Source organism: Protopterus annectens, chromosome 1.part1 (genome assembly GCF_019279795.1).
Source record: "Protopterus annectens isolate FY-2018-M chromosome 1.part1, PAN1.0, whole genome shotgun sequence".
NCBI classification, from domain to species: Eukaryota; Metazoa; Chordata; order Ceratodontiformes; family Protopteridae; genus Protopterus; species Protopterus annectens.
In genome coordinates, this window is record NC_056726.1 from 1,947,741,767 (window position 1) to 1,947,759,351 (window position 17,585).

The 17,585-nt window shown below is 43.3% G+C and overlaps 1 protein-coding gene across 1 annotated transcript in view; it reads right to left on the reverse strand.

Annotated features, from left to right (window-relative positions):
- The window catches only part of LOC122816779 (solute carrier family 4 member 1 adaptor protein), a 937,474-nt gene that overhangs the window by 412,019 nt on the left and 507,870 nt on the right, over positions 1-17,585 (reverse strand). The window contains exon 7 of the mRNA XM_044089801.1: positions 13,922-13,991. Within this exon, the coding sequence (XP_043945736.1) occupies positions 13,922-13,991 (70 nt within the window). The remainder of the gene's footprint in view (positions 1-13,921; positions 13,992-17,585) is intronic.

Sequence of the window (17,585 nt, forward strand, 5' to 3'; positions counted from 1 at the left end):
AGATAACATATCCCCCTGTCCTGACTATGGAAAATAGGCTACAAAAAGAGAAAAGGAGATAGGAAGAGATGAATAGGAAGAGATGAAAGACCACATTTCAGGGCTCTGGGGTCGCAGAGTCTGAGGGAGCTAGTACTACAGTGACGATCTCTAAATTTGGGCATATGGAGTTACAATAAATACATCACATAGACTTGAGTTTCAGATGTTCTCAGAGGGAGCTTGGTCGTCTCTGCATGCCGAGAACAACAGTAAGATGTCAGGAACAAAAGCCTACAAGTTGTGTTTGTTAATTAGGGCATGTAACATGACAGGTAAAACTTAAGTTACCTACTTTCACATCTAAATTATCTACTGCACACTGCACACTGCAGTGTTTAGGATAAACCATTTTTTTCAGCATACCTTTAAGCATCCCTGTGACTAGCACTTGCTCTAATACCTGCTGGAAAGCACTAGGAAGCCTTAAACTGATACAAGCACTCAACTCTCCTTGTTAATAAGGAGATATTAATCATAGGCTCTAAACAGCCTATAACTGCAAAGTACCTTGCTAAGGCAAGGGAAAACAGCTCCTGTACTTTACAAAAAAGCACCAAACCAGGCATGTCCAAGGGTCAGCTACCGGTGATTTCTCCTGTCTACCTGGTGAATCTAGGCATACTGGAGCAATGCAGCAATTGCCTCATGTACACAGACAACCCTCTCCTCCTACCACCCAACACTACAACCTGTGAGATGCACTTACATAGCCAAACTGGAAGCAAAGCTCTCTCCACCCAAAACTGTGCTAGACAGTCAAGAGAAGAAGGTTAACATCTGCACTACACCTCAAGCAACACAGAGCCCTTCTAAACCCACACCATCAACACCCACACATAGCAACATTAAATCCACATATGCGGAGGTCCTTAACTGCACCTTGCCCAAGCAACAAGGACCTCGAGCTGAAATGCAAACAAACACCAATCACAACCAAAGTCTCACATAGCTCACAACACCAGTTTGCCACCCAGCAACAGCCCCTAAGGCAAGACAACATACCTAACACTTTAGTCATTCGTGACTCTATAGTCAGGCACACTGATGTCCCACTCACAAGGCTGAACAAGGAGAAAATTACAGTTAGCTGCCTGTCGGGTGCCAGGATCCGCCACATAATGCATGCACTCAAGTCACTCCACAACAAGTACAGATATGACTCTGTCATTGTCCATGTTGGAGTGAATGACTTGAGACGTATCTCCCCGGACTACATGAAGAGAGACATGGAGGCCCTCTTCAAAAGGAACCTTGACGATTGGATGGGAGAAAGGAAATTCATCCCGGGGATCACGTCAGTTGCCTGCTAGACAGGGACCCAGGGAAGTAAATAGTGTGGGAAGAAATAGCCAGGGAATTGTTATGGCTAGGCTTGTATAGGCACTAGGGGCGATAGCCTAGTATCAACCTATGAACCTATAAAGGGGTTCTAGGGTAGGCCTTGTAGATAACATATTCCCCTGTGCTGATTATGGAAAATAGGCTACAAGAAGGGAAAAGGAGATAGGAAGAGATGAAAGACCAAATTTCAGGGCTCTGGGGTCGCAGAGAGTCTGAGGGCGCTAGTACTGCAGCACCAATGTCTAAATTTGGGCATCTGTAGTATGATAACTAGATCACATAACTGTATCATGTTTGTTACATGGATTAAAAGGGAGCAGTACAAACCCTTACAATAAACCCAGTATGGGAGAACCAATACATCTGCCAAGATAACAGTGGAAAAGCATGGTCTGGTCCTGGAATAAGCATCCAACTTGTAATGTTTGTAAAAGGTATGAAAGGAGGGTCAAGAATCTGCTTCATAGATACTGTGGGCTAAAAAAGTCCTAAAGGAGGCTACCAAAGTGGCTGCTGCTGCAAGGTATTTCCATGCTGGTAATTAAAAATATAACACATTTTGTTGGCATTACAGCCATTTTGTTTGGACACTGGTCTGCCTTGTGTTTCTGGTTTAAAAGAAGCAAATAGCTGCTCTGTTAGACTGATCTTTTGTTCTCTCCAAGTAGTAAATTAGCTGCCTGTGTACGTCCATCAAGTGTAAAACCCTTGACCCCCACCTATTCTGGGGTTTACAGACTGTTTGACAGTCTTGTTCAAGGACAGCTCTGAGAGCACATTATACTTAAACATGGAACTGATCTTCAAAGATAAATTCTCTTTGTGGAATACTCTATACAGATTTACATTCATTACAGATTGCAACTCAGAAATTCTGCATGCAGCTGTCATAGCTATCAGAGAAATACTTTATTTTTCCCAGGATGAAAATGTAATGGCTATAGTTCTGTCTGATTTAAACACTGCTAAGGTAATTTTTTCAATGACAAAAATCATGTCCCAAGTGGGTGCAACTAATCTCAATGGGGTCTTGAATGAAGGAGCCACTTTAGGAAAAACTAAAACGGGAGATTGGTTGTTGTGTGGGATATCATAGGACTGGTTTAACTGATGCTGCTTTAGTTTGAATGTCACAAGAAACATGCCATGCAGAACATTTCCATTTGGTAAAACAGGATTTTCCAATTGCAGGTTTCCTGCATCCTAGAGTACAAGCAAAACCTCAGGTGAGAAGCAGTCTTGGGTTTGGTAGGTAAATTTCATATGATAGGATGCAGAAAAAGGTTCTACTGGATGGTCAGATCCTATGTCATCACTGCTGATCTGCACAGCTGATAGGAATGCATTCACTCCTGCTTATTTATGTGCAATACTACAGTGCAGCCATCTGTAATAATTGTTATAAATCCTGGTTTTCAGGTAGTCTTGAAAATCTCAAATGCATATATAAGTGTCAGAATTCTCCTTTACAGACATATTTACTCCTATCTTGGGAACTGCATTCTCCAGGAGTCTCCAAGGTTCCCATGCAGGCTCTCACAAAAGTCTGCTACATCAGCTGCCATCATCTGGTATCTCTGGGGAGACAATAAAGGCCATGCCTTGACTGGCTAGTATACACCTAAATTAATTCCTTTTGGGTAGCAGGGCGAACACAAATTATCTGCTGCAGTGGACATACATATTGCTTACATAGATTTCATGGACTACTAACGGATTTTTCTGAACTGCAGTCTTAGTCATTTGTTTGTGTTTCTTTGTTTGCATTTATTATCCACAGTATAGCAATGATCCCAGCAGACCATTTTTACACTAGGCCAAGGAAAACACACTAACCAAAGAAATAGGTGAAATTGGCATTATTTAAACAATGGTTAGAAATTTAAAAAATAAAGTCTGGAAAATGGATCGTTCAAATAGACACCAACATACATCAAAGTGCTTTAAAAATATCTTTGGCCAGAATGTGGGCCTTTCTGATGACTACAAAATTGAAAGCGTTTAAAAGGAACATCTTCCATGGAGGAGGAGATTTATCCTACATCTTTATCTTTAGCCAAGACTATCCCAAGAAAGGACCTCTGTCTGAAAAGAATCAATTTTTGGTAATTTATGGATATGTTAATAAAAAATAAATGCAAATCAACCAGCATTAAATAGAAAATTAAAAAGATATTTTTATTTATTCATTTATAGTTATGTTCAGACTGGATACGCGGGAGATGGGAAAAGCAGGGGACACTGTTCATTTCTTAAGTGAGGCATGACTGAAGCTATCATTCAGGTAAAGGGGTAGATGTGGATTCTTTTAATGATGAGATGGACAAAAAATAAAAGTTATGTACTCACCATAATGATTCATCTGTGTTGTCCATTTCATTCTACCTCACTGAATGGGCTCGGTTCCAACTCTCCCACTTTCTTTAGATTCTACGTTCTAAAACTTGAGCTCCTCCCTTACCCATAATGTTCCTGACCACTGTAGTACCTCAGATTGAGTTTGCTGCTATTATACAATATCACAATAAGGTATCTCAATACAGCTATGACAGAAAAGTGAAAGCTGAAAGAACAGGAGCTCAAACAGGAAAAAGAAGTTATGTACTCACCATAACGTTCCATGTTTGTTGTTCTTCATCTCGCCTTTCTTCTTGCTGGCTGGGTTCGGAAACTCGGCCGTATACTATAGCTCGAGATCTTTTTACTGGCTCGGGGCTAGCCCCTATCCCGACATGCATAGCGGTAGTTACCCACATCTCGTTTATAACCTACCAGACTAAATAGGTCAAAAAATGACTAAACGTAAATACAAGAGAACACCTGCATATAAGAGTGTGATTTTTAGCAAAGAGAAAGGAAGGAAAGACTAGGTCTAACCATCTGGTAAGTAAAAACGGAACTCAGCCAGTGTAACCAAAAAGAACTCCCCTTGATCCTCCAGGAGGGGGAAGGAGGGTGGGATGCAAGAAGGAAGGCGAGTTGAAGGACAACAAACATGGAATGTTATGGTGAGTACAGAACTTCTTTATGTTATGTTGTCCCCATCTCACCTCCGTTCTTGTTGGTTGGGACAACATCCCCAGCACCTGTTTCTTGGGTGGCTCACTGGAAAAACTCTTCAGGACCATGGAACCAAAGGATGCCCTGTTCTGGGAGGCCACATCTACTTTTAATGAGAGATAAAGGTATGAAGATTAGCCCATGTAGCTGCCACGCAGATTGAATCTAAAGGCAGTTTGGCTTGAAAAGCAATAGAAGTAGCCAAGGCACTACTGAGTGTCCTTTAATTTTCCTGGAAGTTTTGTTCCACAAAGTGTACAAATAGGCGATAGTGCCTGAAAGCCACTTTGATAAGTCACTTTTGAGACTGGACAACATTTCTTATTGTCTGCAAAGGATATAAACAATTGGTGGTTCCTGAAATCCTTAAGTCTTGTGTAAATAAAAACTTAACTGTCTATGAGCGTCCAACTGATGGAGCTTATACTCTGCCTTGTTGCCATAATTGGGGAAGGATACAGGAAGCTCTATGGAGTGATTCAAATTGTGCTCTGAACAAACTTTGGTAACAAGGAGGGATTGGTTCTGAGAAAAACTCTATCTTTGTGGAAAATCAAGTACAGGGACGAATAGATAAGGCCTGTAATTCTGAAACCCTCCTAGCTGAGGTAATGGTGGTTAAGAAAAAGTCTTCCATGTCAAAAACTTCTATGGACAAGTTGCTGCTGCCTCAAAGGGGAGGAGAATTAGGGCCTCTAACACTAAATTTAAGACCCGGAGGAGGGAGGGTTCTCTTATTGGAGGTCTTAAGAGGGTAGTACCTCTTAGGAATGCTCTACATAGCCTATGGGACATGATGCTAGATTCTACTTCTCCCACATGGAAATTAGAAATGGCAGCTAGCTGAACTCAGACAGTAGCTGCCACTACTCCTTGTTCAAACTTTTCAGCAAGAAATTCCAGAATCTTTGAAATGGGAGCAGTAAAGGGATCAATGTCGTTCTTTTTTGCCCAACAAGAGAACCTCTTCCATTTACTAGCATAAAGTTTTCATGTAGTGGTTTATGAGATGAAATCAAAATGTGTTGAACTGCCGGGGAGACATCTGGAAGCCTGGTTAAGACCGTAAGTGGAGAAACCAAGCAGTCAGCTTGAGAGTATGGATGGAAGGGTGGAGAGCACCCCACTGATGCATCAGGAGATCTGGAACTGGGTCCAGTTTCCAAGGCTCCCCTTGCATGAGGCCAAAGGAATGGGAACCATACCCGTTGAGACCAGTAAGGAGCAATGAGGATCAACTTGCAACCCAACAACTGTGCTTTCTGAAGAACTTTGGGGATCAGAGGGAACTGGTGGAAAGGCATAAACCAGTCCCGGGGGCCAATCGTGAACAAGTGCATCCCTGGGTGACTGTCCCGGTGGTGGGACTAGGGCAAACTAGCTGCTGCAATTGTAGTTGGGGGTGGGGGGTGGGTGGAGAAAAGATTGCAGCATGGCTGGTCCCATTTGCGAAAAATCAGTTTGGCAACTTCCTGTTTCAGGGACCACTCGTGAGGCATCAGAATAGCTCCGCTGAGCTTGTCCGCTATCACATTGGATTTCCCTGGAATGTGCATTGCAACCAGAAAGCATTGGGAAGACATCGCCCATTGCCATACTCGTAGAGCCTCTTGGCACAAGGGATAAGACCTGGTTCCGCCCTATTTGTTGATGTACCATACTACCGGCACACACTGTCTGTCTGAATTGTTACAGTCCCCTTAGGTAGAGAGTCGAAGTGCTTGCAATGCCAGAAGCACCACTCTCATCTCTAGGACACTGATGTGCAAGTGATACTCGTGTTCCTACCAAGTCCCTTGAACAGTCCGTCTCAGATAATGCCCCCCCCCCCACCCTATCTGGGAAGCATCCGTGGTCACTGTGGCTATGGGTTGGGGGGATAGAAATGGTCTGCCATTAAAACCAGAGGGGAGTGAAGCCACCATGCTAAATTCTTCCAGCATGACTCCATGATCCAAATCTGATGTGACATTGGTAAATCCTGGAATGACCACTGAGCCAAAAGGAGCCACTGCAGAATTCTCATGTGGAAGTCGCCATAGGGACCAGAGGAATTGCTGCAGCCATCTAACCCAAGACCTTGAGGATGAATCTTGCCTGGATTCTCTTTCTTGCCATGAGGAATAAAACCTAACGATGAATGGTTAACACTCTTTCATGAGGCAGTTTTGCCACCATGGCCCTTGTGTCTAAATCTGCCCCTATAAAAGTAATATATTGACAAGACAGTAAAGGGAGACTTTTAAGTAGTTTATGGTGATGCTTAGTTGTGTACAGGTGTGAATAATGGAGTCCTGTGCCTCGATCAGCTGATGCTTGGTGGTGGCAGTGAGGAGCCAGTCGTCCAGATATGAAAACAACCGGAATCCTAGATGCCTCAGATGAGTCATGACTACTGTCATGCATTTGGTGAACACCCTGCGGGCTGTGGTGAGACCAAAGGGCAGAGCTCTGAACTGGTAATGACTGGCTCCCAGCCAGAAGGGTAGGTACCTCTTGGATTGCCTGTCCATTTGTATGTAATAGTAAGCATCCTGGAGATCGATGGAGCACATCTAATTGTTCTGACCCAAAAAAGGGACGAATGGACTGCAGTGTTACGATCCAGAACTTTGTTTTTTTGACTGATTTGTTAAGTTTGCTGAGATCCAAAATGAGCCTCCAGTTCCTGTCTTTGGAACCAAAAAGAACCTTGAGTAAGTGCCGGATTCGATTTGGTCTGCAGGGACTTCTTGGATGGCTCTTTTTTCTAGCAAACTTTGAACTTCTAGGTTTGCTTGATCCCAAAGACTGGGTGGAACATCTGGGAATGAGTGTTTCTTGTAAGGGGTTTCTTGTAAGGGGTTTCTTGTAAGGGGTGGTTGGGAGAACAGAATTTTGTAACCCCTGGATATTATCGACCATGTATCCTCCGTGATTTTTTGCCAGGCTTTTGGGTAATGAGATAACCTGCCCCCAACTGCCTCCAGAGGCGGACAGTCGGCCCTCCTTTCAGGTGCACTGGAAAAGTCTGCCAGAGACGGTATCTCTGTCGGCCTGATTCTGCGGACTCCTCCTGCCACAAGATCTGCGTCTCCTGTTATTATTCACCCCTCTGCCCCTGGGGGAAAATTCTCCACGTGTGTCAAGCGAAACTCCCTGGGATTTCTAGAACCACATCTTCCCGCTCTTCTGACCCTTAAGGTAAGGTCTAGAGGGAGCGGAAAAATGTACTCCCACAGCAGAGAGAGTTTTGCCATCCCATTCACACCTGGTAAGAGTCTCTTTTACCTGAGGCCCAAACAGAAACGAGCCGTCAAATGGGGTGTTGATAAAGGAGGACTTGAAGGGCTCCGCAAATTGACAAAGGTGTATCTAGGAGTGTCTACATAAGGCAAATCCTGTGTCGGCTGCCCTACTTGCTCCATCTGCTGCATGGAGGAGTTAACTACAGATGTCAAGGTCACAAGTTGTAAAGCCTCCATGCCCGCAGCTCCTTCAACTGTAGGATCCTGTAGGAGATCTCCCAACTCCTTTAGGAGATCTGTCTGAAGTAAGTGATGTGTAAAGTAGGACAAATAATTCAGCGACCTGAGTGTAAAGGCTGCTGAAGCAAATAAGAAGTTATGTACTCACCATAACGTTCCATCTGAGTAGGTGACTTCATTTGTCTGCAACCTTTGGGTCTTGGATCCGACCTCGGATCCGAGCCGCAACTTATTTTACAGCTTATGGATCCGAGCTCCTAGCTCCTCCCCTTACCCATAATCCCCTGCCAAACCTGACTGACCTCAGATCAAGTTTGCCCTTATACAATAGGCTCAAGATAAATGCATCCCGAAGGGACCAGAAAGGACATCCAATAATTAACTTCTGAAGGCCAGGGGAAGAAGGGGATGGTTGCAGACAAATGAAGTCACCTACTCAGATGGAGCGTTATGGTGAGTACATAACTTCTTAATCTGAAGTAGGGACTTCATTTGTCAGCAACCTGGGACAGAGTCCCCAGCTACTGGAGTCTTGGGCGGCCATCATGGAAGGATGTTCGAGCACTGCAGAGCCAAAGGATGCTCTCCTCTGGAAATGACGTCCAATTTATAATGGCTAATAAAGGTATGAGATGAGGCCCAAGTGGCTGCGGAACAAATATCATCCAATGAAACCCTAGCTCTAAAGGCAGCAGAAGTAGATATAGAGCGTAGAATGTGCACAAACTCCTGAGGTGCCCCAGAAGCTTCATAGGCCAGAAGAATACACTGTGAAATCCATTGTGATAAGGTGACCTTAGAAACAGCTTTACCTAAGTTGAATTTGGTAAAGGAAATGAACAACTGGTCGGATTGTCTGTGACCAGCAGTCATTATGAGTGTAGAAGCCAGTTTGTATTCTCCTTTATTCTGGTACTTAGGAAAAACTGGCAGGTTAATGGACTGATTGATATTAGTTTCTGAAGCCACCTTAGGAAGGAAGGAGGGATTGGTCCTGAGGTATACTCTATCCTGATGAAAGGTCAAGTAGGCGGTTTCACACAAAGGGCCTGAAGTTCCGAGACTCTTCGCTGAAGTGATGGCGACAAGGAACGCTGTTTTCCAAGAAAGGTATTTTAGTTCGGCCAAGCAGCTGGTTCAAGGAGGGGCAGTCAAGGCCTGAAGGACTAGTGATAGATCCCAAGGGGTACAACTTCCTTGACAGGAGGCCTGAGCAGGAAAGTACCCTTGAGGAAGGTTTTACATAACTTTGCTGTAATCAAAGGGACCTGTCTCATGGCCCACATGGTAATGAGAAATGGCTGCCAACTGTACCTTGACCAGAGCAGCTAGCCCCTTGCTGAAAAAGGCCGGTGAGGAAATCCAGCACAGACGGTAACAGAGCTGTGAAGGGATCTAAGTTATGGTGTTCCTCCCAGATGGAAAAACGCTTCCATTTACTGCAATAGACCTTCCTAGTGGAAGGTTTATGTGCTGCTACCAAGATGGCTTTAACTGGGGAAGAGATGCCGGGAGTCCTGACTAGGAGTGGAACTGGAGCAGCCAAGCTGTCAGCTTCAGGATGTCCAGATTCGGGGTCGGGAGACCCAGGGGGTGTGATATTAGATCCGGAATGCGATCCAGAATCCAGGGAGGATTCACTAGATGAGACCACAGATAAGGGAACCAAGTTTGACGAGGCCAGAATGGGGCAATGAGGATCATTCTGCTCCCCAACCAACTGGCTTTCTGTATGAGTTTTAGCATCAGGGGTAGAGGAGGATAGGCATAAAGTAGACCAGGAGGCCAAGCATGCACCAGAGCGTCTCTCGGGGCTTCCCCGAAGGGGGGAATCAGAGCGAAGAAGCTGCTGCATTTCGTATTTAAGGGAGTGGCAAAAGATCACAACAGGGCTGCCCCATTCGGCAAAAATCCGCTTCGCTACCTGGGGATTGAGAGACCACTCGTAAGGGGAAAGAATGGTGCGGCTGAGTTTGTCCGCCAGTATGTTGGACCGTCCCGGAATGTGCGTTGCGATCAGAAAGCGGTTGGTGGAGATCGCCCTTTCCCACACCCTCATGGCCTCTCGATAAAGAGGATAGCACCTGGTTCCCCTTGTTTGTTGATGTACCAGACAACCGACATGTTGTCCGTCTGTATCGCAATAGTTCCTCTGGGGAGGAGGTTCTGAAGTGCTTGCAACGCCAACAGCACCGCCCTCATCTCCAAACATTGATATGCAAAGAGGTCTCTGTTAATCGATTCCACGAGCCTTGGACTGCTTGCCCCACCCCAGCTATCACTACAACAGGAGGTGCTAGAGGTAAACACAGCAATGGCTCCTGGGTACCCACCACCATCTCCTTCTTGGAATCCATAACAGATCATGAGGCCCCTTCAAAGACACACAAGCACACAACTACATATATACATACATAAAGACCGTAATCAAATAAATTTGTCAATGACATAGAGAAGGAGGATGGATACGTATGAATAGACAGATAACACAGGGAAGGAGGGTGAAGGCTGTTCTACTCAAATGTATTCAGAATGTCAGATGTCCTGCGAGTACACTTCACACAACTATCACTTTTAGTAAACTCTTTGCTACAGTTCTGATTCTGCACTGATACTAGACCATACAGCAGCCCAAAGCAAAAAGGAATGAAGATGGCCGACCAGTTAGATAAGGTATGCTTAGTGACAGGCAAGCCTCCTCTTCTTTCCCTAAAGGAAAAAAAAAAATAGTCCATCTCAGGGAGTACCTTACCTCCATGAGTGTAGTACCGCAGCTGTTTGTAGACATCTACAGCATTCAGAATCTTCTCCTGCCTGTTGTTATGATAACAGAAGTGGACTGAGCTGAATAGCATGGTTAAGAGCCACAAAGAAGTAAAATCCAACACTAAAAACGTCTAAGGAATGCAGCCACACACAGCTATAATACAGCCTGCGATTTATTACTAAGAAACGGGCAAAGTACAAAGAACTATAACAGAATGACAGATTTGGCGCTTTCTTCCACCTGAAGTGTGGATTTCATCAGAAATCCTTCTGATGAAATCCACACTTCAGGTGGAAGAAAGCGCAACGCTCATTTGTTATAGTTGTTTACTTTGCCCGCTTTGTAATAAATCGCAGGCTGTATTATAGCCAGTGTTGCATTCCTTAGACGTTTTTAGTGTTGGATTTTACTTCTTTGTTGCTGTCTTTCAACACTATCACTGGTTTTATTATTTGTATGGTTAAGAGCCACAACTGAGACCAGTGCAGGCATGTAACTTGGGATGCAAGAAAGGCATGACCCTAAGAATTTCAAGGGCTTACAAGTAGGGGCAACTTGCTTCTTCACCCATAAAGTTAATATGGTGCTCATGTTGTCCTCTTTAGTTTCAGTTTCATTGTTGGTGAAGTGGTGCATATTATGGCTCCAAAGAATCTCTGCATCTTTTCAGGAGTCTTGAACAATTTACATATCTGAAACACAGCAAGAGGTTCTTCAGTTTGATTTTCAGCTGGATGCCTTCTGTGTGGAGTCTGCATGTCCTCCCTGCCTTTGTGTGGGTTTCCTCTGGGTGCTCCGGTTTCCTCCCACATTACAAAGACATGCGTCTGGAATGTTTCTCCCAAGGCCTCCAATGAAAATCAGCTTCGTTCCAAGTCAGACTTTCCCAGTAAACAAATGTTAAATAAATAAAAATATAAATAATACTTACCTTCCCATTTTCCAGCAGGGCTGTAATGGAGTGGAAGGTCACCATTATGAATATATTTTTCTTTTCAAATTTAAGTGTGGTGAGGTTTAGAAGAGGTCTCCACTAGTTATTTTATGGTACCAGAAAGCAGCTCTAAAGTGGAATCATCCAGATGACGACCACCTATTTTACAGCTTTAGATGCCAAAGATCCCACTAGTTATTTTATGGCATCAGGAAGAACCTCAAGTAATAGTCCTTCCCCTTTGAGAATGTGGATTCATCCAAATGACCAACCCCTGTTCTACAACTTTATATACTAAACATCCCATCAGGTAGTCCACTGACAGACCACCAGAAGTGGCCCATCTAATAAGTGAAAATAAGAACCGCTTTACTATTCACCTTCATAAACACTACAAACACCACCTTATTCAAACAGACTCACATACAGTAACCCACTTCTGTGGCTTACAGGAGTAAATCCCTAACTGCCCCCCCGATGACCAGAGTTTTGAAGAGCCAAATGGGGAGAAGGGGGAACGAGTACCAAATGCTAGCATAAGCAGAAGTAAAGGCCTAAAGGCTGCCAGAATGATGGGTCTTCAATCAATTCTCACCTTCAAAGAGCAGATGGGCCACTGATGGCCTTTGTCCTGACAGGAACAAATGGGCCAATAGATTACAGGGAGATGATGGTCATCAGGCAAAGGGAAACGAAAATCACCTACAGTAAACTGAAGAAACCTCCTGTGCAAATCTTAGACAGCAACGTGACAAAAGGCATCCTTTATGACCAGAAACATCATCAAGGTGCCCAAGAGCAGAAAGAGTTGGACACCCTGGAAAGCCTCTATCCAGAATATAATCAAAAATGAAATAATGTCTGAAGTTGTCAAGACCCAGGACGAGACAGACGTCGACCATGAACTCCGGAATAAGGAAACGGTGGGAAAAGAATCTTCTGCTTCTGTCTGAAGGAGGAACAAACAGTACGGAGAATTTGAAGGGAAGGGCCTGGACTTACTTTCAGCTGATCACCAAATGGCCCCAGAGTCAAGCTCTAGTACAGAGCCATCCACAAATACAGGCAGAAGCCGCAAGTCTGTATGTCTCTCCAAGCTCAGGCAAACTTAGAAAGAAGCAGCCTCACATGGGTGAGCGTGAGAGATAGCCATGACCATGGCTGCTGCTCCTGCAGACCTTTTCTTTTGCATGTTTGACTGGTGGAAGTGAGAGGTACAAACACATATACTTTATGCTTATGGATCCTCCTTTTTTTGTATCTTTTTGTTGTTCAATCTTGCTCCTTAACAGGGAGCCTTACCAAATGATGAGCAACACATACATATTATCACCCTAAATCACCCAACTGGTTCAGAAGTTGTTAAAGTCTTCTCAACCATAGCTGGTGAGCCTAGGTCCACTTGTAGAAAAAGATATTGGGAGTAAATCCCCCACAGTCTTAAGTTCAATCACCAAGCTTCGCTAGGGAAATTTAGAAAGTGATTAATTTAAACTCACCAGTCATGGTCATGCTTCTGATGCTCAAATGTGGAAAACACTCTCAGACACATCTCTCAAGATGGTTGCAGGGAGTGCACCTCCCATCATTAACTGACAATGGCTATGAAACTGACCAGTTGCAGGAAAGCTCACAACTCATGAAGGATACAAGGCCAACTTGTGAAAGGACTAGAGAAGGACAAAAACAATATCTACCAAAATCTCCTTTCTCCTGTAAATCAGGAAATGACACAAGAATCAAATAAAAGATCCTCCTACCCACCTGAGTCTTGACCACCCTCCACAGCTACTATGTTCAGTATGTTGATGGAGGACACAAATTTCTCTCTAAATCTCCTCTGTGGTTTCAGGCTGAAGCACTGCCACTTGTGTTAACCTTTAATACTGTGCTCCATTCCCAGGCAGAACAGAAAGTGAAAGTGAGAATTTTGTTTTTTAATAAGTAACAAAGGCACATTACATGGTACAGTGCTTTAGTTATCAGATGCAGGAACACTCCTATGATGAAATGTTGGGTTCAAGACAAAGTGGGAGAATGGCAAAAAATAAAGGGACAGCACCAAAAACTAAACACATTCCAAAAGTCCAGTTTACGATATCACAATGGGTAGCAACTAGAGGCATGGACACTACAGTGCAGTAGAGCAATTATAACTGAAACTATATGAAGAAGGGGATATCAGAAGTGTAAATCCAGCTGTAATCCTCTAAAGAATGCATCTAACATCAATCACAGCTTCTTATGATTAAGGGGATACAGCAACTATTCTATGCATTTTTAAATACTACTTTCATGTACTAGCCTTACCTTTCTTTGCAGACAACAATTTGTCTTCAATTTCAGTCAATTCCTTCTCAACTGCACTCAGTTTAGTTAACTGGAAAACAAAACACAACCAAAGATAAAACAGAAAGAAATATGTTTTCCGCATACATGCTTATCCAACATCACCTTCAATGCTTCCACTGTAAAACTAAAACATTAAATAAAAAAAATATATCTAGACTGTACAGATTTACAAATGTATATATAATATATTGTTAAGCTTATGTAAGAAACAACTCTGTGTGTGTGGGAGGGGTATGAGTACTACATCATACTGCTACAAGTCTCCCAGGACACACAGCAAAGTTCTTACCATATCAGATCTACATGTGTACCCTTCCTTGACGAGCTCTATGAATGAGATCTTCTATAGTAGTCATACTCTGACATTTTTCACAGCTAACTACCATGCACAGGGCATGCACGCTCAGCATCTGGACAGACCACGATAACACATATGGATCACACAAATGTACCAAAACCCTGAAGACACCAGTTGGCCCATCTACCTCGTAAGGCTGGCCTTGCCTCAATGAGGGTATGACTGTTATCTACCCCCCTCATCCTTATCCTTCTCGCTGTGGTCTGCCAATGACCTGGGATCACATAACAGGCCCTCTTGCTGAACCCCATGCTGAGAAATCTAAGCAGTTACCATATTTTGAGAAGTTTTAGAGCCTTATGGCTTCTCACTGTCTGCATCTTTGCGTGGCTAGGTTAAAATATTGGTAACTATGGAAATGTTTGATATTGTGGTCCTCTAACAACCAACAACAAAAAAATGCTGGTATTTACTGCAGTGCTTGACAACCGCCTCAAAAACAATAGGGAGGTAAATGTGGTAGTCATGGCTGTAAAGCTGGTGATCATGGCTCATGATCCAGCAGAGACACAGCTGTTTTGAGTTTTTACATTTTCTATTCTGTAAATGTAGGAACTTTCATATGCTGAGTATTGTAATTAACCACCAAACAGTGAGGGTAGTAAAAAAAGAACCGAGAGAACAAGTGCTATACATCGTCTTCTAACCATACATGTGACCACATCACACTATGGTGCAAATCAGAATGTAGAACTGGAAAATTATGAAAAAGAAAAGCTATGCTAGGGATTGCAGAAGTGAAGTCTCAGAAGAAAACCCACTGCAGACTTCTTTCAGTACCAGATGAAGTCTTTCATGGTATCAAAGATACCATCAACAATGAAAAAAGAAAAAGCGAAAGTTCTTCTCCGAACTGAAATCAGAACTACACAGTCAAAACTTTGAAACCATAGAGCTAGCTAAAGAAACTATGAGGCTCCCAGTTTCAGAGAAACACCAGGAATGGAGTGACAGCAGTTAAGCCTGGAGTGACTTGAGATCTGTACTCTGCAGACTTGAAGACACCATAGTAGTACTTTCATGTAAAAGAAAATGAGTAGCCAGACATCAAAAATACACTTATGAGAGTATAAAGTCTTTATATGGATAGTTCACCTGAACTGCATGAATTCTGAGACACAGGTTTTTAAGGTCTTCCTACATTGTGTGGCATGGTATCTTAATGTAAGCCAATTGCTTTGACGTACAAGTCTAACTATGGGGTGACTGGTACTTCAAGACTAACTGAAATTTCTAAAAAGTACTCTTGCTCATGAGGCAATATATTCTCTAAAAGCTTACACATTCGAAGACATTTGCAAGGCAACTATCCACTTTAAGAATGTAATATTTTGAAGCTGGTAAGGAAAACCCTTTGGCCTCAGCCATACTACATAACAATACTTCAGCACAAACATAAGTTCTCTAATAACTTGGTCTTGTGTATCAGTCTACTATTTGAATCAGTTAAATATTCTAATCATATAATCGATAAAAAAAAAAAAAAAAAAAAAAAAAATCACAAAAATAAAGTATATTTATGAGATTAACTATACGGATCTATAAGATATACAAATCACTGGTGCAGTATAATTTCATCTTAGAAGGGAATTAGCTTCAGACAAATGCTGCCCATCTAGCTAGACTTTTGAGTTTCAGATGTCCTTAGAGGGGTCTTGGTCTCTTTTGTACACTGAGGACAATAATAAGATGACAGGAACAAAAGCCAACAAGTTGTGTTTGTAAATTAGGGCATGTAAAGGGGTTCTAGGCTAGGCCTGGAGATAACATATCCCCCTGTCCTGACTATGGAAAATAGGCTACAAAAAGAGAAAAGGAGATAGGAAGAGATGAATAGGAAGAGATGAAAGACCACATTTCAGGGCTCTGGGGTCGCAGAGTCTGAGGGAGCTAGTACTACAGTGACGATCTCTAAATTTGGGCATATGGAGTTACAATAAATACATCACATAGACTTGAGTTTCAGATGTTCTCAGAGGGAGCTTGGTCGTCTCTGCATGCCGAGAACAACAGTAAGATGTCAGGAACAAAAGCCTACAAGTTGTGTTTGTTAATTAGGGCATGTAACATGACAGGTAAAACTTAAGTTACCTACTTTCACATCTAAATTATCTACTGCACACTGCACACTGCAGTGTTTAGGATAAACCATTTTTTTCAGCATACCTTTAAGCATCCCTGTGACTAGCACTTGCTCTAATACCTGCTGGAAAGCACTAGGAAGCCTTAAACTGATACAAGCACTCAACTCTCCTTGTTAATAAGGAGATATTAATCATAGGCTCTAAACAGCCTATAACTGCAAAGTACCTTGCTAAGGCAAGGGAAAACAGCTCCTGTACTTTACAAAAAAGCACCAAACCAGGCATGTCCAAGGGTCAGCTACCGGTGATTTCTCCTGTCTACCTGGTGAATCTAGGCATACTGGAGCAATGCAGCAATTGCCTCATGTACACAGACAACCCTCTCCTCCTACCACCCAACACTACAACCTGTGAGAGATGCACTTACATAGCCAAACTGGAAGCAAAGCTCTCTCCACCCAAAACTGTGCTAGACAGTCAAGAGAAGAAGGTTAACATCTGCACTACACCTCAAGCAACACAGAGCCCTTCTAAACCCACACCATCAACACCCACACATAGCAACATTAAATCCACATATGCGGAGGTCCTTAACTGCACCTTGCCCAAGCAACAAGGACCTCCGAAGCTGAAATGCAAACAAACACCAATCACAACCAAAGTCTCACATAGCTCACAACACCAGTTTGCCACCCAGCAACAGCCCCTAAGGCAAGACAACATACCTAACACTTTAGTCATTCGTGACTCTATAGTCAGGCACACTGATGTCCCACTCACAAGGCTGAACAAGGAGAAAATTACAGTTAGCTGCCTGTCGGGTGCCAGGATCCGCCACATAATGCATGCACTCAAGTCACTCCACAACAAGTACAGATATGACTCTGTCATTGTCCATGTTGGAGTGAATGACTTGAGACGTATCTCCCCGGACTACATGAAGAGAGACATGGAGGCCCTCTTCAAAAGGAACCTTGACGATTGGATGGGAGAAAGGAAATTCATCCCGGGGATCACGTCAGTTGCCTGCTAGACAGGGACCCAGGGAAGTAAATAGTGTGGGAAGAAATAGCCAGGGAATTGTTATGGCTAGGCTTGTATAGGCACTAGGGGCGATAGCCTAGTATCAACCTATGAACCTATAAAGGGGTTCTAGGGTAGGCCTTGTAGATAACATATT